Below are 25,310 nucleotides of genomic sequence, written 5' to 3'. Positions count from 1 at the left end.
CCGTCAACCGATTTTTATGACGTCGTGGTCAATCCTCTTCGAACTGCTAGCGTGAAATCGCACGAGGTGGCAGATGAAAGGGGACTAACCAGGGACTAACCAGGGACTAACCAGATACTAACCAGGGAAACTGGGAGGAACTGCATTAAACGCTCCTTCATTAAAATCGGTCGACGCCATTGGCTGGAGGGCCTCCTTTGAGGAGGCAACTGCCGATTCATTTTTGAGTTGTGTCCAACTGTAGAAAGAATTATTATCCGACGGAAAGCAGCTGTACAGTACAATAGCTGGTAGCTCGAGTATACATATGATCCTAGCCATTTTTCCCTCCATTCGTTAAAACTCGAAAAATATTCTGTCAAAGGACAGGCATACATAAAGCCACCCAGAAAATTCAGAGAACTCAAGCTTCCCAAAGCTACAAGCGAGCATCTCCAGTCTACGCTCGTCCTGTTTGCTTCTCTTCTGTGTCTTGTCCCTTTCGCAGTTTTTGTTTCTCATATCTTGCATTCAGTTAATCCTCCGCCCAAGAGTCCTTTCATCGGCAAGTTCATCAGCTCAATTCTGAAGATAACAGCTTTGCAAGCAAAGGAACAAAAACTGTAAAAGAAGTGTCCGGCAGGGATGGACGCGAAGCGACGACTTTGTTGCGGTGAGATAAAGCAAAAGCGCGGCTGCTCACCAGCGACGTCAAGCTCTGCATGACGAAGCCGCTCGACGTTGGGCTCGAGGTGCACCTTGGGCGACGCATGCTAAAGCCTCCCACCACTCGCCTGGGGGGGAACCCGTTTCGGAGCGGCGACCCCTGGCGCCCTTGCCGGTTGCTCACCTGCGGCAGTGGCGGCGACAGAGAGCAGCTCCATCGGGGGGCGGTCGCGCGGCAGCAGTCAGTAGTGTGTCCGAGCGGCCCGGCGCCACCGAACAGGAGCCATGCTGGCCACCGCTGCGACTCTGCTGCTTGTCGCTGCCGGCCCCCTCGCCGCTGCCACGCATGGTAAGGAACCCCTGCCGCCGCCGCCGCAGCAGCAGCACCTCTGCGGCTATCTTTTTTATACTGCCGGGACGTGGTTGCATGCCGTCTTTATCGGCCACTGCAGCGGGAAACACACCGGTTACGGGGCATCCGCCGGCCTGTAGCTCCGTTGCGCGCAGTGGAGGACCTGGGGCGCTCAAGAGGGAACAATGCTGCCACGCAGAGTCACAAGGGGGCGAAGCCGGTTTCTATCAAAGATCATGAAGTCGGCGAAAAGATCAGCGCTGTGCACTGAGGAGTTGTGCAGAAATGTACAGCATGTCTATGTACAGTATGCGAGCAATGGATGCGGAGCAAACACCACCGAATTTTGCGTCATCTGCGGCATTTGAATCACGGTGCACATGAATATGCCACTTATGCGCCTACGTGGATGAGCTTTGGCCGCAAGCATTTTAGCCCAGTCAGAGCACCACCATATTTAAAGTAATTACATCAGGCTGTATTACTGGTCCAGTTCATCCACGCATAGATGACAGGGACACTGCATAGCTTTGCCCTGTTCGCTTATATAGCAGAAGGACAGCATCGGTATTAGTGTCGCGACATCGCTCGTGGTTATGACAGAAGCTACGTGATGTCACCTAAGGTGCAGCGAGTTTCCTGGTTCAAAAAAAAAAAAGTTGCGATTTAAGGCAGCATTACGCGGGTATCTGGGCGACTGCAGCAAGTCGATTGAAACTGCGTTTGCTAGGCAGCACGGCAGGGTCTTAAAATAGCGGTGCCTCATATGGCGAGGCGAAATTCTCCGGGGTCCTTTTTCGGCACCGAACCTTTTTCGTCATTGCTTAGAGTAAACGGAGAGAGCTAAGGACTCTTAGGAAACCGACACACAACTTAGGGGCCAGGCACGTGGCCTCAACGGCCGTTTGAGTAAAGGTGCAGGACAGAAGTGTGTGTGTACTTAACTATACGAGGTCTGTTAGAAAAGTATCCGACCTTTGGCCGTAGAAAAAAAACTTGCACAACTGGAGCGTTCCAAACCTAGTCACCTTCAAAGTAGTCTACTTGGGACTCCACACACTTCTTCCAGCGGTGCTGCCATTTTGGGAAGTATTCCGAAAAGGCCCCTTTCGGAATGGAGTTTAGCTCAGCTGTCGTTGCAGTCCTAATGTTCTTCCTTGTCTGAAATCACGCTCCTTTCAATGGCCTTTTGATTTTGGGAACCAGCCAGAAATCGCAGGGGCCATATCAGGAGAGTAAGGAGTCTGTTGAACTACAGGAGTCTGGTTTTTCGCCAAAAAAGACTGAATCAAGTGCGAGGCATGTGCAGGAGCATTGTCGTGATGGATGCGCCACTTTCCCGTTGACCTCAACTCCGTGTTCTTGCGCCGCACAGCATCACGTAGGCAACAAAGGACATCCCTGTAGCACTCTTTGGTCATTGTTTGACCCTGTGGAGTGCGCACTCGTGGTCTGCCACACAGAGTGTGTCAAAGAAAGCAGTCAGCATCACATTCACATTGCTGCGCACTTGGCGGGCCTTCTGAAGTCTTGGTGACGTGGAATGCTTCCACTGTGACGACTGGGATCTGGTTTCCGGGTCGTACCTGTACACCCAAGACTCGTCACCAGTGATTATGATGTTTATGAAGTCGGGGTCACTGTTTGCGGAATCCAGCATGTCCTGTGAGACTTCAACACGAAGCTGTTTTTGCTCCACCGTGAGCAGCTTCGGCACGAATTTCGCCGCAACCCTCTCCATGGCCAAATCTTCGGTGATAATGGAATGTGCGGAAACATTGCTCATGTCCACCTCTTCCTCAATTTCTCGGATAGTCACGCGATAGTCCCGCATCACCACAGCGTTCAGTTCGGCAATGACCTGGTCATTTCGGCATGTTTATGGCCGATTGGAGCGTGGCTCGCTCCCACCAATGTGCGGCCATCTTTAAATCAATTGTACCACTGCTTAATCTGTGTGCTGCTCATAGCATCGTCACCGAAAGCCGTCTGATTATTCCGAATGGTTTCCACTTGGCTGTCGCCCAGTTTATGGCAAAATTTGATGCAGTAGCGCTGCTCCTGTCACTCCGCCATTTTCCTTGCAATAAAAAACCGACGAGAGCACTGCGCACCGACTCACTCAAATGCTGCGTCCCAGCGACTGACGCTATCGGCAGGCGGGAAAAAATTCGTGCATGCGCACGAAGGTTCAAGGTCACGTGACGCAAGCGCGCTTGTTTCATATCCGTCAGGTGTTCGCAAAAAAAAATAAAGTCGGATACTTTTCTAACAGACCTCGTACGTAGGCGCGTCTGTCGGGAGACCTCACTATTGTTTCACATTGTTCGCTGTAAGAACCCCGCAAAGGTATGTTAGATCTCGAACCTTCGAGCTGCCTAATGCAAGTAAAACATTATATAAGTATGGCGGTACTTAATTCCTGTGCAGGCAAGTCGTAAAGAGTAGTGAACTTCCTTCAGCCGCCACTCTTCTATGCAGCGGTCCCGAAAACTCTTATGCTTAATATTAATTCATTGTTGTAAGTGAGAACTGGGCCACTCAGTTTCGTCAGAGCCTGCGTGTTGTCTAATTACTATGCCCTTATCAGGGTCTAGGTAAATGTTCCAGCAGGAGTCAGTAAGTGTCCTTTCAGTGACTTACAAAGCATCCCCAGAGACCAGTCATACATAAGAACGTTCTTGCTTCTTAGTCTGAGATGGTCGGGTTAATGCTGCACAAACACGCACGGCAACCAGAAAGAAACGGGCACCACACGGCTGTCGCACTGGGTGCTGAGGCTGCTAGCAACCTAGCCACAGCGATCCTGCGGGAGCATCTGTCAGGGCGTTGGCCTTGATACGGTGACAATATCGCTGTGCAGACTGCGGCATCAGAGAGAGGGAGTACGCCGCCTTCAACATCATCGGAGGAGCTCGAGCGCTTCCAGGCGAGTTCCCGTGGCAGGTGAGTTTGGTGTGCATGACGCTATAGCGTAGTGGGTTAATTCCCGTACATTGGTCATTCGCTACTTAACATAAAGATCCCCGGGAGTCCTCATATCACTGCTGGCGCAGTGGTGCAGCAGTTAAGCGATGCCGCATTGCCCTACGATAGCAGGTGCTGATACCGGTGTGGCTTGTGCGACCCAGGTTGTTCTTCCCGAGGAACCCACCTATGTTGCTTCTCTGGGAATTTTTCGTGGATTTTCCGCTCGAGATCATCGACGCCGACGCCGGCGCTGACGTCGTCTTTTCTACCACACGGGCTCCTTAACGCTATAGCATGAAAAAGAGCAGGTGCAGTGCCTTATACGGAACAGTAACGTAAGAAATAACGCTTGCTCAGCGGCACTATGTTTGCTGCTGTAGAGGACGGTATAAATACCTTCGTCCGGTAGCGGTGAAGCAAAACGACCACAGCCGACGGTCGGTAAGACCGTGACCGGGCCAAGGTTACTTGGCCAGACTATGAGACGATCGATACGGGTGAAATCGCTCCGGGCCAACTCTCGACGTTTGACTCGAGTGTTTACTGCCGGCCGTGTGATCGAAGTGACTGTTTTAATTCGTTTCGACGCACTTCCTACAAAGAAATAGAATTGCTGGCTAAATATGGAACAGTAATTTATCACTCGTTTTTCATCAGTCGCTCGTAAATGAAGCTTTCTGGCTTGGAACTAGTCTTGTACAGTTCCAATATAGTAAAACCGTGCTTCGCGCAAAGGAGATACGACAGTGCGCATAGTATGGGTAGACCCGTATATATATAGCAAGTCTTAAACCCTCTCGGTAATGACCCAGCATGTCTCAGCGCATAATTGAGACCGCACTGAAGATAACTGTCGCTTTTTGTTCGTTTCTTTAATAGCGATATCGGCAAAGAGATGATAATTAAGCCTGCCACTCTCTAGCTCACCCTGAAGCAATTTAGAACAGTATGGAAAGAATAAGCTGTCGTACGCAGCACTAACATGACATCACTCCGCTCTAGAAGTTCTAGAAGAGAGCACGGTGGGACCTCGAGCTTCCGCCTATTCGGCAAAGTATCCCTAAAGTTCAGCTCATCGAATGGCGAGGCTTTTGGCTGATCGGAACACACGGTCCCCCATACCATTTTTTGTTTTAGGGGGTAACAAATCCATGATGCATCTGCGTAGAACACGCGTGTGGGATGCATGCGTGGGCATGGGTATATTCCGCCTCTAAAATCGCGTGTGCAACTCAGAGTATTATTTCATCATCACCGCCCATTTTAACTTTGCATCTTTTACACTGAGTCCCTTATCCTTTCTTTCCCCAGGGAAGAGTAAGTATGCCAGAGTCAAGTTACCCTTCTATGAATGCTACATTATCAGTGAAACAAACCTTAGCTTTCCTTTCTCCTTTCTGCGCAAAAGAAACTGTCCGCGAAGCGTCTTAATATGCGCAACCTTTGGATGTGAAAGCCGAAGCATAAAGCCCATAACAGTCAAATGTTTCAGGGGAGACCCCCAAGGTGGAGTAGAATTTGTAATAAGGGAGTAGTTACTTATTGGCATACACCGAAGCTCAGCCATACGGCTCAAAGGAAAGTTACACAGCTGCCGCAGAAACATCGCAGTTTCCTGGTCCGGGTTCGAACGCCGGACCAAGGGCCAGGGCTGCGTTTGGGTGGATGAGAATGAGTAATTACTCCGCATTGTAAACCACATGTTTTTGAAAATTGCAAACAACGTACAGTAGGGCCATAATAATCCGAAGCATGCTTCGGCAATCATACTCCTCTCAGGCTTTAAGTAAAGAAAACGAAGAGTAACTTCTTAAGTATCATCATCGTTCACTGCTCGATTTCATTAGATCAGCGAACATTTTCTCAGTTATTTAGGCATCCCCATCTATCATTACATATCGTTTTATGCCCTGAGGCAATCAACATCACTTAAAAAAAAATCTTCTTCGGTATCTTACGTGTCGTTTTGAAGTGGATGGCGGTAAGCCTAGCCTCTGGGATCTGTACCTAAAAAAACTCCGTCGACGCACCACAGTTCACTTCCGAAATCGATCGGTGGTGGCGACACCTGGATTTCATTTTGACCTTCTCTATCTGATGAAAGTTCCATTTTCAGTAAAAGTAGCGACCTTTTTTTTTGTTACAATGCGGTAATCTATCAATACAGACCAACTCCAGAATGTCCTCAGCATGTCCTTTAATTAGTCGAATCAATGTTCTCTGTTTTAACATTTATAATTCTGTCCCAGGTTTCACTACGCAAGAAATCCCCCAAAGGGACCCGGCATCACTGTGGGGGCGCGCTGCTCACGGACCGATGGGTGCTGACGGCGGCTCACTGCGTCGTCGAGTAAGCTACCTCCGAGGGTGTGGGCAAAGGCCACGCCATCAGCGTATTTGGGGTGCGCAGCACTCCACGAACGAGAGGGCGGAGTTTTTTTTGTTTTTTTTTACGTTGAACGTTGATCGAAAGGCAGCCCTGGTCGTACAGCCAGTTCAGCACAAGGTTTGGCATTGCTTTAATGTGTACGCACTGTTTACGACGGTGAAGCCAAGACTTAGATTAACTAAGCAACGGCTCGAGGGAAGTTTCTCACTGAGTAAGGCAGTCTTTATGCTATGCTCAGCAGCTAAAAAAAAACAGAAGAAGAAAGACTGAATAGCGCATGAAAAGGCGCGAGCAAATGATGGCTCCACTGCGGGGTGTTGATTTAATTCGGTAGATAAACGGAGTGAATGAGCGCTGTATCCGCGACAACGACCTTCTCTGCTCCGCCCGTGCTGCGGTGCGCGCTGCTGCTACCCAGGCGGGACCGAGGTCACGTGACACGTGCACCACTGACTGACGTTTACTGGTGGGCTTGGCTTTGCGCCCTCCGAAGTTGGGCGGTTTCGAGGGGCGCACAAGTACACCAAACGTTGTTGAGCCGCACCATCGAAGGTAATCGTGTTTGAAATTCTAGAAACTGGTATGACTCTTACGAATGGCCAGTTAGAAATTCCGAATTTCAGCCAAGTGCTTACCGTAGGAGTTAAAAATTAACTATTAGAATTCAATTAGCCTTCTTATTAGTTAACCTCATTCACTTGCTTTCTGACGCTCGCCCCGCCAGCACTACTCTTATTATGCCCAAAAACCAGCTCTATACCTTTAAATGCTTATTTTCAAAAATTAGCTCTGGCCTTCTCTGAAAGGACGGGTATGTGGTGCGGCCGCTAGCGTGTATATCTTAACACCACACAGAAAGACGGTTATTGTCTTGCGATGAACAAGTATTGAGCGGAAGGTCTTTTTCTGTTGATATACTGCGAGGAAGAGGATAATAGAATCTTTCAAATTATTTCAGCGCAGACTTCCGCGCAGTGGACGCTAACGTATGAGCGGCCAAGTAGCAATGGGGTCTTTCCTGTCCTTGCAAGCAAGACGTGGTGAAAGTGGAAACAAATTAGGGAAGTGGCCCGTCACTGTGCAACGAACCTCCTTGGCCTCTGATATAAAGACCCTAAAACTTTCCCTCGGAGTATGTCGAGACAAGCTTGATCTTCAGAAGGTTAAGCTGCTGGTCTCAGATATCATCGTGCATAACAAGAATCGTCTCGGGTGCTTTTATCTTTCTGCTCATGATATATTTCCGAACAATATTACGAGGGCAGGACCACGCCGTAATCCCTGACAACTTATGTTTATTGTCATGGCACACATCTCACATATAGCAGGACACAATTTGCCGCTCAAAACAGCAGCTCGAAAATGGCATTTTTCATTATAATAATGGACATTGCTAACTCTTTTTTTTATTGTTTTAGGATGCGTGAGCCGACCTTGAGTAAACCTCGTAAGCAAACAAGCCTAGCTGGCACTCGTCAGCGCCAGGGCGGAACTGAGAAAATTAGCGTGCCTTCAAGCACGAAGTGACGCACCGCAGCCAAAGATGAACATCAAAGAGCGCTTGCACGCACGGGTTGCACAGGGCGAGAAGCTTAAGTGGCAGCTTACAAACTATCGAAGTTTATGTTTGTTGTTTGTATCCGCTTTCAAAACAAAAAAAGCTGGACGCTGTGCCACTTGGCCTTCGGTTAGAGCCCGGAGGCTCTGTTAATGAATGGAAGGGAGAGTCCTTTTCTTTTTTCTTTTTTAAAACCATGAACAACTCGCTTGGAGGCAGCCGTAGAAGGCTTTGGGAACGAAAGCTTTTCGTCGCTTACAGCGTCATGAAAGCACCAGAAGTCAGACAGCAGACGTGTTTCTGCTGACGCCTACACAGATGCTACACAGCAGACACCTACGCTCTTGATGGTGTCCCATCAATAAGCCCCATCATGTTACAGGGTCATACCGCAGAACGCCATTGAAAAGAAACTAACAACTTGGACCGATGTCCGCATTTAATCGCCGGCTTGAATATCCTTGCGCAAGTCCTGCCGCGCTCCAGAGTAAGCAACAGTGACCTGGTCCTCTGGATAAATATATGATCCTTTAACAGCGAATGGCGAGAATGTACTTTTCTCCGACACGTCTAAATATCAGACACTCAGGCGTGGCCATGTTAACTTTCTGTTCACGTTGGAGCTGCGCTAAGTTTACAGCTGTAGCTACATGAGTACGGTTGCTTGAGCATTTGTGCAGCTGAAAGCCAATTTTTCTGCATTTTACACCGAAGCCTCTAGTTGTGTTCCCTACCATAATTTCCCTCTCTCTGCCGGCACATAGAACGAACTTCCCAGACAAGGTAACAGGTAAAATACAAAGGTTTAATACATGATTGAAGGTGAGACAAGAAGGAAAGTAGGTAGACAAGGTTACAAGGTTGAAGAAAAAGCCTTGTTCCCATGCCGAACAGCGGCTTAAATAGGGTGTCCTGTCCCCAGGTCCCTAGTTGGGGAATTCGGTTAATCAAGAATGTGTCCAATCACTGTGAACTGGGTCACGTGTCCATTCGTAGTGGTCCGCCCACAAGGACGTCCCCCAGTTCACCCTCGCCACTTCTTCGAAGATGCTGTCCGGCCGATCCCTCGCAGCAACGATGACAAGCCATTGAGTTCGAGCCATTCGTCAGCCGAAACACGAGTCTGACACCTGCACTTCACAGCGAGCCGCGGGGACGGAGGGCCGGCGTCGCACTTGCGCCGAAAGGTTCCAGGAAGACCGGAAGCCGTTACCGAAGCGCGAGCTCGCCAGCACCCGCGCTGGCCACAAACAACACAGAGCAGCCGCCGACACACCATGCCGTTGCGTTTCGTTTGGGTTTGGCACCGCTAATGGGAGCTGTGCCGAAGACCGTTCCCGTGCAGCGGATGTCCCCCCATAAACCACCAGGGGGTCCCCTTGTTGACGCCGCTCCCTGCTTTCGGGGTGCCGGGGCCGCCACGCCGACGCCTCTCCGAAGTCCTGTCTATTGACAGTTTCCAGATGTCTGGAGATTCTTTGTAGACCGGCGTTACGCGTCTTTAACACATACGGCACCCAGGAGCCGTCCCGATGCTTCGGCGCTTTAGCGGAAGGAGTCGAGCGTAACACCTCCGCACCAACTGTGTTGCATGGTTTTCCTAGCGTGCAACACAACACACCAGAATAGCTCGACAAGCCCGAGCCCCGGCGGCTGGGAGTTCCCGATGGCCTCCCGCGCCGCGTGCAAAGTCAAAGCCTTCTCCCGCTTATCTCCCCATACCGCAGAAGAAAAGAGAGAGAGAAAGAAAAAAAAAGAACTACTTGACCCCTCCCCCGTACACACAGAGATCCCGCTGGAGATTAGCCGGCACCCACCAGCCTTGACATGGCGTCGGCGTTGGCATTTTGGACCCCTTTTTTGTGTTCTATTGTGAGGTTGTACTTTTGCAGAGCCAACGACCGTCGAGTGAGCTTAGCACTATGTGGACTGCAAAGGGTGAGGTAGTGAAGGGGGTTATGGTCGGTGATGCTCGCACCTTAGTGCCGAACACCCACTCCTCGAGTTTATCTAGTGCCCAAATGACGGCATAAGCCTCCTTTTCAATGGTGGCCCAACGGGCCTGGGCCGGACTCAGTTTCCTGCTCAGGAAGGCCACGGGGCACTCCCTACCCTCCTCGTCGAGTTGCGCTAGACACGCGCCGACGGCGAAGTCGGACGCGTCTGTGGCGAGAACATATTCTCGCGTGGGATCTGGCGCGCGTAGCGCTGTCGCGGACTTTAGCCTAGCCTTGACCTCGTCGAATGCCCTTTGGGCCTAGCTTTGCAAGGAGCTCCTGAGTCAACTTAGCTGTGAAATTTGTGCCCTGATCGCAGCAGATCGTCTCTGGGACACCTAGTCGCGCAAATACCTCAAGTAACCCGTCGCAAGTAGCCCTCGCAGTCAAGGCCCTCAAACATATTACCTCTGGCCACCTTAAATGGACGTCCACTACACACAAAGCATAACGGTGTCCTCTAGCGGAAGGCGGCTTTAACGGGCCTACGCAGTCCATGTTTACCACTTGGAATGCGACGCCCGGTCTAGCTAAAGGTGAGATCGGCACGCGGTCCTGTGTTAGCATAGGGGCTCTCATCTGACAATTATGGGCCATTTCTAGGACTTCCTTGCGGCGTTCTGATGGTAGAACGAGCTGGCAGCCCTCGTGCCCGGCGACGTGCTCTCGGTGATAAAGCAACTCGTCGCGCACGAGCATGCCGTGCGTGCCTTCCTTCGCCTGTGTCCATGCTTCTCTCAGCGCTTCGTCCATCCGTTGCGCCTCGCGGAATGTCTGCCGCGTCGTTTGCGCTGCCTCTTGCGAGGTGCTCTCGACGGTCACCTCGCCTGCGCGCACTACTTCCTCGCTCTTGTTCTCGCACGATTCCCGCCCTGGGTCTAAGTTCTCATCTTCGCCCTCAGGCTCGCCGATAGGTGGTGCTGCCACTCTGTCCTCCAAGAGCTGCTCGTAATCATTAGGGGTTATCAGCGCGTCTATGCCCTTTGCCAACTTGTCGGTGATTGCACATAGTATGCCCTTCTCCGAGGGGTAAAATGAGACACCTGGAGCGCCCTCCGTAGTCGACATCGGCACGTATGCCAGCTCGGCAACTACTTGCTCCCCAAACACGCCTGTCAGTTTGATAGTCGACCCTGCGCTGTCGTACCTTGGGCATAGTGATTTGCGAACGACGGTCACGTCCGCCCCAGAGTCTATTCGCGCGTCGAATGTTTGACCTGCACTCTTTATCGTAACTGTGCTGGCCCCACCGACTTCTGTTACTCGCACTGGCGCGTCCCCCGCTTCAAGTGGTGCGGCTACCCGAGCAACGACCTCTCTGTTCTCGCTACAATTTTTCTTTGTCGCCTCCCTCGCTGATAATGCACCCTGCGGGCATTCCCTTGCTACGTGCCCGTATCTGTGGCAATTAAAACATTGTTTCCTGCGCCGCGAATGGGGGCTAGTGTTTTCTGAAGGCCGCGATGTCGGTGTCCCTTCAGCTTTCTGCTTTTCGCTCGCACTTGATGTCCTTCCCGCTGTTACTCTGCACCTGACACTCTCCTCGAATGCCTGTGCTATCGTAGCAACATCTTCGGGCTTAAGGAATCCTCGCTTTTGGCTTTGATTTAGCACAATGTGTGCTCTCGCGTCTGCGCTGAGCCAATCCTTCAGACGGTCTGAGACTACCAGCTGTTTAATTTTCTCCAACGAGTTTGCTTCACTGCTTTCGACATAGTACTCCCAATAAGTCTCTAATCTGACCGCGAATTGCTCCCACGACTCTTCCGGTCTCCTGCTGGATGATTGGAAAAGGCGTTTGTACTCCGCAGCTGATAATCTGAGTCCTTGCAAAATTTTGCTTTTTAGAATGGCGTACTCTCGCCTTTCATCTGAAGACAGACGCGTAAGGAGTCCTCGTGCCCTCTCACTGAGTCGCGGCAACACAAGTCCGGCCCACCACTCCGTTGGTACATCGTAGGACTCCAAGGTTGCCTCGATGTCTTCGAACCAACCCGGCACTAGTGCTTCTTGAGTAGGCATTGTCGCGAGTACCCCCTTCAACAGGCTAGCAAATTTTAGTTTCCGGTCCTCCTCCGACCGCGTATCCGCACCTGAGCAGCTGCTCCCCTCGACGGACGCGACTCCACTTTGCGATTGCAAACGTACTGTTTCTAGGACCCTTTCAGCAATTTTTAATTGTAACTCCAGCAGCCTTTCTTGCTGCTCCGACGCCGTCTGTGGCGAGGCGTTACTACGGCCTTCTACCATTTCGCTTGTTAGTGCTGGCACCTCTCCCCCTTCCCCATCTACACCCGGGTTCTCCATTACCGTTTCTTTGGCGATGTCACTCCTCAAAACCCAAGGCTTTGACATTACACGCAAACACAAGAAACCAAACGGGTACTCGCCTAGCTACCGAAGCGTCGCTGTCGGTGCCCCGGCTGGGTCAGATGAGCCTGGAGGTCTGGTGGGTCTCCTTGGTAGCTCGGTCGCTCCCTCCGCCACTCTCGTCGTCGTTGTCGCTTGTCCCCGGTGAAGTTCTTCCGCTCAGCCTAAGCAGGTACTGTCGACTGCGCCAGTTGTGTTCCCTACCATAATTTCCCTCTCTCTGCCGGCACATAGAACGAACTTCCCAGGCAAGGTAACAGGTAAAATACAAAGGTTTAATACATGATTGAAGGTGAGACAAGAAGGAAAGTAGGTAGACAAGGTTACAAGGTTGAAGAAAAAGCCTTGTTCCCATGCCGAACAGCGGCTTAAATGGGGTGTCCTGTCCCCAGGTCCCTAGTTGGGGAATTCGGTTAATCAAGAATGTGTCCAATCACTGTGAACTGGGTCACGTGTCCATTCGTAGTGGTCCGCCCACAAGGACGTCCCCCAGTTCACCCTCGCCACTTCTTCGAAGATGCTGTCCGGCCGATCCCTCGCAGCAACGATGACAAGCCATTGAGTTCGAGCCATTCGTCAGCCGAAACACGGGTCTGACACCTGCACTTCACAGCGAGCCGCGGGGACGGAGGGCCGGCGTCGCACTTGCGCCGAAAGGTTCCAGGAAGACCGGAAGCCGTTACCGAAGCGCGAGCTCGCCAGCACCCGCGCTGGCCACAAACAACACAGAGCAGCCGCCGACACACCATGCCGTTGCGTTTCGTTTGGGTTTGGCGCCGCTAATGGGAGCTGTGCCGAAGACCGTTCCCGTGCAGCGGATGTCCCCCCCATAAACCACCAGGGGGTCCCCTTGTTGACGCCGCTCCCTGCTTTCGGGGTGCCGGGGCCGCCACGCCGACGCCTCTCCGAAGTCCTGTCTATTGACAGTTTCCAGATGTCTGGAGATTCTTTGTAGACCGGCGTTACGCGTCTTTAACACATACGGCACCCAGGAGCCGTCCCGATGCTTCGGCGCTTTAGCGGAAGGAGTCGAGCGTAACACCTCTTTTCCCGCTTTTTTTTTTTTTTTTTTCTAAAGAGAGGAGCATTCTAACACCCGATGCAGTACGGACGACAATGGTGTCGACATTACGAGCATTCTGGCTTTCGGGACTAAAAATGCAGGAAAGCCGTGTAGTTCGGCTCCTGGAACGAAAATCTCGGGCAGAAAGAGCACTGTCATCACATATTTCGGACTGCTGCTTGATATGCGCTTTCTATGACTGCACGCTGGATATGCGCCGCAGCATAGATGATTTCATCGGTCGATCATGAAACCTCATACAGCGAAGTAGGAGGAGAAGGGAACCATATGACGTGGCGAGTAGGTAGGCTTGTAGGCGAGCCCCCCGGGCGCTTTTATACTCCTCAGTTAAAGCAAGAGCGAAATTATGCTCTGTGCTGCGCAGGTATCCAAGAATAAATGAGTCACACACCTAGGTCGGTCCTCTCAACGTACGGATGCTGACGCTGACTTTGATATAGAGTTATAGATGCAAGAAGGGTGTTATAAAAACTAAACGACGTTACTGTTGGTGTGGTATGCCGTTAGCGGAAACTGTGCGTTCATATTCAGGCTAATGGCAACAATTGCCTATGTGGGTCTACGCCCTAAGGAACACCTCCACTTGAGTGAGCACATGCAACGTTAAAGTCTGGGTTGGTTAGTTGATTGTTCATGGTGTCCTGAGTGACTCTGCAAAGTACCAATGTAACGTATCAAGGTCACGGGACCCACGTACCCTTCTAATCGGAGCGCTTATGAAAGGGCTCTTTATATTGTTTCTGACTCCTGTGGGAAAGAAACAATGCTATTTTTTTTCCTTTGCATAATATTTATTTTAAAACATGTTTGACTGTTCACCTCTTCATTTGACTTAAGTTTTGCAGCCCTGCGATTTCTTGATCTAGTGGGTAAGAGAGAGATTAACTTACTTTACATAATTTTGAAGACCCATTCTAGATTTAAGTGTATGACGCTTTGAAGAGACCACATGTTCGTTGATTGGGAGTACCCGCGTCATCCGATAAAGTGACACCTACCATGGATGATATTGATTACTGTTGTCCCATTAGTAACGTTGTGCGACAGATAATCAAACTGTGCTTGCGTAGCTCGTCCTTTCGTTTCCCCTCAGCTTGCGTAGATGTCCTTGTCGGCAAACTTTTCAGCCGCAACAAGTAAAAAAAAAAGCCGATGCCTTTTCTGGACACATCACTCAGAACTTCATGGCGTTGTATGCTCTCATGAATTCCCGTTGTAGGTATCAACAACACCGCAGAAAACATGAAATTTAACTATATTTAAAAGCTCTAGTTTTCAAAATTTTGCCTAAGAATGTAACAGAAGCTCCAAAGTTAATGTTATCAACATTCTACTTTGAGGGGCTTTCATGAGCATCACATATTTAAAATTGTTTATTTCGGTTTGCGAAATATTACGCGAAAGCATCTCGCCGCTTGCACACCAATACATTGTACAAGGACGTTCCGCATAGCTTGCACTCTTATGCAGTAAGCCAACAACTTCCTGCACAAGACAAAGAAATGACTGCGACTAGCAATAGTTCTCAGACGCTTGCTAATTGTGCAGACCGCACTATACTGCACTGCGGGTAGCTCTCGAACATTGTGACTGCAGTATTGAAAGAAGTGCGCGTTTTCTTCTTCTCACTTGAAACGCAACGGACAGCTGGAGCTTTGTCTTATCAAGAAGGTACTCTACACACATCTAGAAGGAAAGTTCAGGTCCCACATTCAGAGTTCAGTCCCAAGCAGACGAGTTAATGTCCTTGTTCGAAGTATGAAATCAGAACATTTGCGTCGCACTAATGCCGCATGCAAATCGACCTGCGCACCGTCTCGATTCATTCATCGATTCACAGACGTGAGTGGAAACCGGCGCGAAGGATTAACGAACGCGGTGCACAAGGGTGCGAGAATGGAGCGGCACTGACGGAAAAGCCAAGTTTCAAAAGGACAAGAGTGAGTGAGCGACTGCGTGAGTGAGTGAGTGAGTGAGTGAGTGAGTGAGTGAGTGAGTGAGTGAGTGAGTGAGTGAGTGAGTGAGTGAGTGAGTGAGTGAGTGAGCGAGCGACTGCGTGAGTGAGTGAGTGAGTGAGTGAGAGAGTGTGAGAATGAGTGAGTGAGCGACTGCGTGAGTGAGTGAGTGAGTGAGTGAGTGAGCGACTGCGTGAGTGAGTGAGTGAGTGAGTGAGTGAGTGAGTGAGTGAGTGAGTGTGAGAATGAGTGAGTGAGAGTGAGTGAGTGAGCGACTGCGTGAATGAGTGAGTGAGAGTGAGTGAGTGAGTGAGCGACAGCGCGAGTGAGTGAATGAGTGACTGATGGTGAATTCCAATGGCAGATAGGGATCAAGTTTTTCTGCTCGGTTTGGATCAGTCGTATTCCAATGGTAAAATGGGAGCGCGAGTTGTATGTTCCAATGGCAGATCGGGATCAGGCGTAAATCCCGGATCGCTCCGTGGAGCAGCGATTCTTGATCTGCCGAAATCGGCGGATTTGACCGGAACCTCGCGTGACGTTTTCTTTTCCGCCGCGTCTGCTTCCGGTCGCGACCGGCAGCAGCCGCTTCGTTCCTGTCGTCGCTACGTGGTGAGCCGGGCGAGCCGGGACAGACGGGCACTTTCCAGTCAACAGTGGACGGCAATGATCTTGCTTCGAGCCGTGCGGCACTAATTTTGCTTCATGGAAGTGACAGTTCCGACTCGGGCACTGAAAGCTCAGAGTCCAGCAGTGAAGATTCGTCTGAAACGGACAGCGAGTGTGAAGCTGCCGGCCTGTATATGCCTGCCGCCGGCGTCAGAAAAATGCGCTAATATTCTTTGCTCGCGTTCATAACAAGCCCTGGAGTAGAGGAATGTAACAAATGAATCATTTTTGAGGATCGTTGGCCAATACCGAGTTGCTGGTAGAAGTGATAACTGCGATACAAGCAAATTTCTTCCTGATGCCCAGTGCGGCTGGCCTGCCGTCTGCTAGCTCCGCTGTTGGAGGCGTCGCAGAAATCGATCATGTCTTTATTTTATTATGAGACGAGGAGCACAGTAAAACGGTGACGCGAGTAGCACCTTTACTACAGCGCTGGCCAATTCCGAAGCGCCCTCAGCTGCGGCATCGATGAAAAACAGTTAGGCTTAGCGACGACTACGGCAGCCAGGGAGAAACGTTGGACGGGGGGCAGCGCAGTTAGTCGCTCGGCGTGTCCGCGGGCGGCGTCGTTGCCGAAAGCTCGACTGTCTCGCTGATTGGTTCAGCGGCTTGCGTCTCGCAGTCGCAAGGCTGGAAAATCGAGCAGCGAGCAAATTGCCTGCGCGTCGTCCGCCACTTCTTTCGTGAACGGTAGGGACAGGCTCACCGGCTCTCCGAAGACCGCGGCCGCATACTCGCGTGTTCACGGAGAGTGGACCATCCTGTATACATACGCTTTGGTTTTGGTTTTAAGCCTGGAAAGCATGTAAGCGAAAAAGAGAGCGACGCGACGAGCGGCGCGACGAAGGCGAACGTGGTTCGCTCTGTCGCGTACAGGGGCAGGACGCATGCACGCGACAGCGCGAAACCGACGGCAACGCGAAACGGCGACAGCGCTCAGTGTTCCTGGCATAGCACACCGCAAAGGTATTCGCAAATGCAACAACAGTAAAAAAAAATTGCAAGAATTTAATCCGGCCGAGGTTAAACCCGCCACAAGATAAAGCCTGTACCGTATTTCTGTGAAATGGTATAATTCTAGTTCTGCATGCAATGCTTTCCTTGTCAGGCAAATCTGCTACGCGGCAGCGCGCATTTTCTAGCGAATGATAACGATCGCTCGACGGCAGCCAAGACCACATGCATGAAATATAAATGAGCGCATTCACTTCGTAAATGTCCAGTCTGCCTACTGAAGCAGTTAGCAGTCAATGAAATTGTTTACGAAACTGGTGCGCCTGGTGCACCGACGGCTTCTGCAAATCGGCACCAAGCCGCATCAGAACGGCCGCGATGTTCATAGTACCTGTGCTGCAGGTCCCAAAAGACCTGCTCGCACTCGACGGCGTCAATAAGGGCGCTCACTGAAGTTTTGGTTGGCCGTCGTTTTGTAGGAAGCGCGAATACGCGGCGATCGCAATGCAACGCTTCAAAAAAAAAAAAAAAAAGCACGCGAAATGACCGGCAGTGACGTACGCTGAGCGTTTGCTATTGGCTGATCGCGCATGCACTTCCGGGCGAACAGGCGAAATTTTCTATTTCGGCAGATCCGAGCGACGAGCCAAGCGACACATACATTTCGTTCGCGCGAAGCTTCGCGCGGAGCTTCGCGCGACGCGTGCCGCCGTCGCGTTCGCGTGAGTTTTCGCGTGCATGCAGCTCAGCCTTTACCATAGAGTTTCTTACTACTACCTAGAGGGAAAGCTGGCGGCGCTGCACTTCAGCCAACATGGACGCTCAAAGCATCATGGGGCGGTGAGCTACTTGTTGCGGCACAGTCGTAGTTTTTCGGGAACACAGAGTGGCAGTACTAAGGCGTTTCATTCCGAAAACGTAGTTCGTGTGTGGGCAGACGACTTTCGCGCGAACGCAGTGTGCCAAAGCCATAGTAGTGAAGACGCGACGACACACGACGCCAATAAAAGGTTTTACTCTTCCGAAATGCCATTAAAAACCTTTTAAAGTATCTAAACAACAACATTTTTTCTGAAAACATATTTACTTTTAAAAGTGCGCCTGTTAATTACGAAATATTAGTTTTTTTAGTGTTCATCACTTGGCCAATAGGAAAGCTAGTCGTCTCTTATTTTGGGCAAACTTTTCACTTAAATGCTTTTCTGCTCGTTTGTTGCAATCATTAGACAAGATATTGAATGTTAGGACGTTTGTAGCTATCAAACAGCTTTATTTTTTTATTATTTTTTGGCCAAAAGTTGCAGTTCCGCAACAAGTAGCTCACCGCCCCATGATGCTTTGAGCGCCCATGGTGGCTGAGGTGGTCACGTGGGGTCTCCATGCAAACTCCCGTAGACGGCTTGCCAGCTTTCCCTCTAGGTAATAGTAAGAAACTCTATGGCCTTTACATTACGGCCTTCGTACTACCTCCTTTTTGTTTCGCCGAGACGGCGTCTGTCGACGCGGAGATCGCGCCTCGCGCAACTCCTGTCGCACTCGAACACGAAGCTAGCAGGGCGTCCGCTCCGGCGGCGCGCCTAGTTTCCGCGGTCGCCGCTGCGGCGCTGGCGTCGCGCTCCCGAGGGATCACTGGCATTCCAATCGCAAACTGGGAGGTGGCAAATCTACGCGCTCCGTACGCGATCCGACGGAGCGGTCTCGATCTGCCATTGGAATTCAGCATGAGTGACGGAGTGAGTGAGTGAGCGACTGCGTGAGTGAGTGAGTCAGTGAGTGAGTGAGTCGGTGAGTGAGTGAGTGAGTCAGTGACTGAGTGAGTGAGTGAGTGAGTGAGTGAGCGACTGCGTGAGTGAGTGAGTGAGAGAGTGTGAGAATGAGTGAGTGAGAGTGAGTGAGTGAGCGACTGCGTGAATGAGTGAGTGAGAGTGAGCGACTGCGTGAGTGAGTGAGTGAGTGAGTGAGTGAGTGACTGAGTGAGTGAGTGAGCGACTGCGTGAGTGAGTGAGTGAGAGAGTGTGAGAATGAGTGAGTGAGAGTGAGTGAGTGAGCGACTGCGTGAATGAGTGAGTGAGAGTGAGCGACTGCGTGAGTGAGTGAGTGAGTGAGTGAGTGAGTGAGTGAGTGAGTGAATGAGTGAGTGAGCGAGCGAGAGAGAGGCAGTGCACCAGTTAGTAGGTGGGTGATTATGCAAACGTATGCGCTATGAGCGGACAAAAAGACACACACACGACACAAGCGCATGCGCTTATAGCGCATACGTTTGCATAATGATCAACCAACTGCCCCCGGTGTTAGCTTTGCAAGATGGGTGAATTAGTGAGTGGGTGCGTGGATGGAAGAGTGAGAGAGAAGTTGGTGAAAGATGAGTGAGAGAGTGCGCGAGAGAATGAATGAGAGAGTGAGCGAGTGCGTGAGGTAGTAGGCGGTGAATCAGTAAGTGGCTGCGTAGATGGGAGAGAAGGTGGGAGGGTGAGCAATGAGTGAAGGAGCGAGTGAGTGTGGGAGAAATCTAAACCCACTGGAAGTTTCATGCTGCCGCATTTTCAGGTTCTGGTTGGATATAGGGACAACGTGCTTATCTGAGACATACATTTTCTGCAACTGACAATGACAGTTCCCCTAATAGTGCCCAAGGTCAGTTTTTCTAAACCTCTACAAAATTTATGAATTAGCCAAAATTTAGGTCTGTACGAAAATCAAGTCGTTTACAGCTCAAGTTCAGAGGCAAGCAGAAAGTTTTTGGGTTGAGCTGAGTAGGTTGATTTAAGTTTGTTGAAAGCTACTATTGAGATTAGCCTTGCGAATAATAATTCTGCCAGCAATTCCTCCACAGAAGTGAGACTTGGATGATAATTAAAATCGGGAATTCACGGCACAAACCTATGACCAGAGAGATCTACTTCTCCATGCACACTATCCTCCACGATAATCAGGGACTGCTGCTGTCACCATCTGGAGTCGAGAACACAATCTGGATTGAATTTTGCAAGACTTGAAGGCTACTTCCTATTTAAGTTGTTTTTGGCGCGGGTAAACAATCTTTTGAGGCAGAAGCCGGCTGCTTCCCTTCGCCCTCGGCGAAGATCGAGGTCCGCGCCTGGTAACTGGCTATGCGTTGAGGCTCCCACACGTAATAAGTCTCCTTCTGTCAGCGCATAACACATAGCAACACTGGGCTTCTAGATTGTCGAACGCTGTAAGTGCCTTTAGCCTTGATCGTAGTCGCTGCGACATTCGTGCTTGGTCGCAATGCGAGCGAGGTAGTCCGCGACACTGAACAGCATCCAAAGCGACTGCCTGAAAAACGCAGAATCAGAAGCCAATCTTACGGCGAATCCCGACAAGAGAGTCCCGGCCAAACAAGTCGCCTGCAAGTGCTGCGGATAGCGCCCGCAAGTGAAGGACTGCTCCATCCATTCACGCCATCCATCCGTCCTGTTCCATTCAGTTAACTTGTAGCGCCATGTTATTTCGCAATACTCTCAGTTGTATTCGATCAACTGTTCCTGATTTTGTAATAGGATGCAACAAATAAACCTTACCGCCTTCACTAGCTTAGCTCATTCCCAAAGGAACCGCCGAGGAGCCATTCCCGCAGTCCAAGGGTCCTTGCTGCGGACTCCAGCTGTCTGCCTGGTTAGGCACCCTATCTTTCGATTTACCAATTAGTTTTAGTTACGTACAAACACCCACAGAAACTTCTGAACGTGAAAATCACTAAAATGCTTAACTGCTTGGCAGTATAAGCATGCAGCTCTGGTCTGAAGGGCGTGCTGTGCACATCTCTGCGCGATGATAAAATGTTCAGGGGAATCTTCCAAGGTGGAGTAGATTTGTGGTTTTCCCTAGTCGGAACCTCGGGCCATAAATCTATTAGAAAGTTTTATGGAAGCTGTGTAGCTTTCCTTTGTAGCCGTATGGCTGCGGTTGGGTAGATGTCAAGAAGTAATTACTCCTTTATTACACCTCAGCGGGACATGCACAGCGTGCTCGTCAGTATAAGGCCACGCCGGAACGTAAACAGAAAGTTCAGCGTTTTGATGACTTGCTCGTTCCGAAAACTTCTGTAGGTACCATATCTGCAACCTTGGTCAAAAGACTTCAATCCGCCAGATTTAACTTAAGCCATAAAGAGCAGAACCTAACGCACCCTTGAAGACCAAATCTTTTGAGACGTGAGGGCAAGAATTCGAACGCTACCTACAATCACGGCTTTCAGGATGTGATAAACGCTGTAATATAATGCACAAAAATTTTGTAGCCCGAAGATTTCGCAGCAAAGTTGTCCATGGGACATGTTTTTGCTTTAATCAGGCAAACAACGTACCTTGTCGAAATTCCACACCTTCCATGCCTCAGTGTACTAACTCGCAGCCATTGTTGTATCATATTCGTCCAGAGCCGGAGACTGCCGCTTGCGGGCCCCTATGATGTTCAAACATAACGTGCCAACAGGTATATGTGACATCACGGCGCAAGCGTGTGACCGGTGACCTCTGATGTACCCCATGGTGTAGAGATAACGCGGGCCATCGACGCCATCAAAGCCGAAAAACCTCTCAGAGACAGGTGCTGCTTACAAATGAAGGATTTCAAACTGAGCTGGCGATGCCTTGCTTCCCGTACCCTCGTGGTACAGTACTGGTGTCTACCCAAAGTAGGCATTTGCCGCGCCTTTCATCATAACCTCCTCCTCCATTCTCTTTTTAATGTGAACACTTGGGTCGATATCCGCCGCGGTAGCTCAGTGGTTAGGTCCGTCGACTACCGAGCCGGAGAACCAGGGTTTAATCTCGGCGGCAGCGGCCACGTTTCCATGAAGGCGAATCGCAAACAAAGCCCTTCTGCTCTGCGATATCAGTGGACGTTAAGGATACCCAAGTGGTCTAATTTATACCGGAGACCGCCAAAACGCCACCTCTTCCATCTTTCATTCCCTGCTCCATCGTCGCTCACGGCGCGGTCGAGGTGTCCACTGAGAAGTGAGACGGCTTCTGTGCCCTTTCAGGTTCCTCTAACCTCCCCCTTTTTTTTTCATGTTCATCGCCGGTGGCGGCGGCAGCTCGCAGGGCCGCACTCTGTCCCCGACGGATCTGCTGGTGCGGGTGGGAGAGTACAACCAGCTGCTCTCCGAGGGCAACGAGGTGCAGGTGCGAGTGACGCACGTGCTGCCCCACCCGGGATACAACCGCCTGCAGCGGGACGTGGCGCTACTGCGGCTCGCCAAGCGGGTGCGGCGCTCGGGCCACGTGCGGCCCGCCTGCCTGGCTCCTTCGACGCTGCGGCCCCTGTCCAACCTGAGCTGCGCTGTGTCAGGGTGGGGCAACGAGCGCACGCAGGGCAACGTGGCCACCAGCCTCAACAAGCTGCGCGTACCCCTGAGGCCACTCAAGGAGTGCCGCTCCATCTACGACGTGCCCATCGGCAGCTGGCACCTGTGCGGCGGAAAACCCGGGCAGGGAGTGTGCTACGTGAGGGCGCTCTGCTTTCGCACATTTGTTTTCGCCCAGTGTGTTACATGAATGTATTTAGTAGCAGTATGGGAACACTGAACTGACACGTAGTGTCACATCAATGTGTGTAGTAGCAGTATGGGGACACTCAATTTACCCGTGATTTTTAGTGCGCTGAAAACTAGTGGGATGCGGTTTGCAGGCGTATCACGTAATAGGGCCCCCAGCTCTGAAGAGGGATGGGTTTTAACGTGGGGAAGGCTAATATGTGGGCCGGAAGAGCATGCGTCTGGTAAGCACAGGGAAAACGAAGGAAGGAATAACGATGAAAGGAGCATACTGGGGAATCCGCCAGTGAACGCACGCTTACCATTGCGAAATAGATTCACATTCAAATAAAGACGCCACTCCGAGACATTGATCGTTTCGTCAGGTATGCGGTTCGCCTTGTGATCAGCTGGTTAGCTAATCTGATAAAGCCACTGCTCCAGTGGTACAGTGCGAGGTTTGAGCCACAGTCGCTAAGTGCTGATTTTAGAAACGTCATAGGCTCCAGAAAGCTGAGTAGCCGTTAGCAACCGTACAAGTACGCTATGGCAGGTGAAGACGGCTAAAGGTCATAACATCGCTAGCGCAGTGAGAAATTCACGTGGAGTTAGGTATTTTACTACAGCTAACCAGACTATGTTCCTGTAGCAGTCTTTTTCACGCCCTGGAATGCATCGTAGCCGCACAAACTTAAAGGCAGTGTACCCGCCTTTTCTTAATGTGCAGTCATGAATGCGGGATGCGGATACACTGAAAGAAATTTATTTTGGGGAGGTCAAGCATAGCAGATCACGGAAATGCATAGGAACGTGAGGAGACATGCATGCTCCATTTGCTACAAAAATACAATCTGCCTGTCTGCTGAGGCAGCGAAGAAATAATGTTTTCCCGCAAATTCGCATCACGCTTACTTTTGTTCATGACTCTAAAATATATCAGCTCAGTGCCAGTTTCCAATATACTCTATGCTAAAGATGAAGTCCTGAGAATAAAACAAAAATCTGCTCATTTTTTTTATCATGTTCACACCGTAACTTTCTTGAGTATGGCCGAGTCGATAAAAATTCAATCTAAAATGACCCAGTATCTCGCGAGCGTACACATGGCGACAGAGTTGCGGTATATGGTCTAACGGCGATGTATCTTAGCACCATTTTTCCTTTCTCCTAATGCTTCCGAGAGCCCTCGTTCCTCCATGCCTTTGCTTCTGCTTCCTTCCGATTCCTGACCCACACCGGAAGCCACTACGAAGCCAATACCCAAGGTTGTCGGAAGCTATGAGCTTAACGAGTCTGCTTGTCGGCAAACAGCCTTTGTATACAGACTTCGCTTCCCTACTTGATGGGTTTAATAAAAACTGGTATGGCGCAAGAAACGGGGACACAAGTGTCCCCGTTTCTTGCGCCATACCAGTTTTTATTTCATCATGAACCAACTCGCCCAAACTAGAGTTTTACTTGATGGGTTTGCACGTCGCAACGGAACCGGAAGAATGCCGGCAAGCAGAGAAGGCACCCACAGCAGAACATCAGACTTCGCAGACGCCTCATTCACATGTTTTCAATCCACTTATCGCGCGGAAGGGTGGCTGAGCTCCTTCTTACAATGACACAAACGCCGTCCTAAAGAAAAAAGCCGGTAACTCTAACGGTAACTCACAGATCCTTTCAACGTCTGCCGCTCTAGAACTAGAAGAGCTCACCGAATAGCGGTGTCAGCAGCAGTGTGCCTCCTCATCAAAGCAGCACAGTGCGAAAAACTTACATTAGTATCATCCCGACATCAGTTATTCAGGCCTCTTTCTACGAAGCAGCCTGCATGGCAGAAATGAATTATACAGCGACTAAGTCCCGAGAACAAAGTTCCCTTCGCTTTGGTTGTTGGAGCATCATGGCTAAGTCTCTTTGGGACGTTAAAACTTATAAAACCAAACAATTATTTCATGGCGCCATTCCCCAGAGAGTGCCTTCTCAACAGCCTCCTGAAATTATGTATGAATATTTATATTATACTTTTATAACAGATGATTCTAAGAAGCTTTTAAAGAGTTTCTGACTAGCAGAAACAACTCACCGGCATTTTTCAAGAAACTCGTTCGCCGACTCTTAAGGATTAATTCTGGATGTATTCTTGTAAGATAACGCTCGACAGATACTGCTGTCTGAAAGCGCGTGAAGCACGAACATGCGCCGCCCACTCAACGTAGCTTTATGGGCAGAACCTCCGAGGCAACACACGAGCATGATTTGGCTGATGAAATTACTAATTCAAAATTGCCGTTGAAGTGAGAGTGTATCGTACGTCGATTTTTGCTGCACTTCGGCTACCACAGTTTCCGCAACTAGCACACAGTCCGACTGCTGGAAAAAACACACACACAGCTTAGAAAACTTCAACGTGGACGTGACTGGCTTATGACGCAGTATGTCATGCCGACGTATTCCGAGGATGAGCTTCGCTATTGTGGGTACGGCGTTATGTTATCTACGAGCTGTTTTCTCATCAAAGACGTTCTGCCACAAGGTGTTCAAAACTGTGCGGGTTGTCTTTCGTAACATGGTATGGCGCTCCGTTTTGGCACTGAACTGCCCGTCCAGGGCTCACACATCATGGTCGCCACGTGTCGGCCACGTGTCGGCCGCATGGTGGCGACACGTCGCATTACCCACCCACATACTCGCAGGGCGACTCCGGCGGGCCGCTGTCCTGCCAGCTCTCCGACGGCCGCTGGTACGTGATTGGGGTGGCATCTTTCGGCTCCGGCTGCGCTCGAGCCAGCTACCCGGACGTGTACACGCGCGTCCACCACTTCACCGGTTGGATACGGGACACCATCGCCGCCTATGCTCGGCCACGCAGGGGATGA

At 50.6% G+C, this 25,310-nt stretch overlaps 2 protein-coding genes across 2 annotated transcripts in view; one reads left to right on the top strand and one right to left on the bottom strand.

The window, feature by feature from the left end:
• Nucleotides 1-1,015, bottom strand: part of LOC149339802 (chymotrypsin-like elastase family member 2A) — a 34,104-nt gene extending 33,089 nt beyond the window's left edge. Inside the window, exon 1 of the mRNA XM_089548469.1 lies at nt 830-1,015. Coding sequence (XP_089404595.1) covers nt 830-863 — 34 coding nt within the window. The 5' untranslated portion in view covers nt 864-1,015. The remainder of the gene's footprint in view (nt 1-829) is intronic.
• Nucleotides 611-25,310, top strand: LOC149339801 (chymotrypsin-like elastase family member 2A). Its single transcript, XM_089548470.1, has 5 exons — nt 611-994; nt 3,861-3,943; nt 6,217-6,317; nt 22,006-22,414; nt 25,128-25,310. Exons 1-5 carry the CDS (start codon nt 931-933, stop codon nt 25,308-25,310), a joined length of 840 nt encoding a protein of 279 aa, XP_089404596.1. The 5' UTR covers nt 611-930.

This window comes from Amblyomma mixtum, chromosome 6, assembly GCF_055824585.1.
Source record: "Amblyomma mixtum isolate Tamu chromosome 6, ASM5582458v1, whole genome shotgun sequence".
NCBI classification, from domain to species: Eukaryota; Metazoa; Arthropoda; class Arachnida; order Ixodida; family Ixodidae; genus Amblyomma; species Amblyomma mixtum.
Note: the sequence above shows the minus strand (reverse complement) of the source record. Positions and strands in the feature narration are given on the sequence as shown.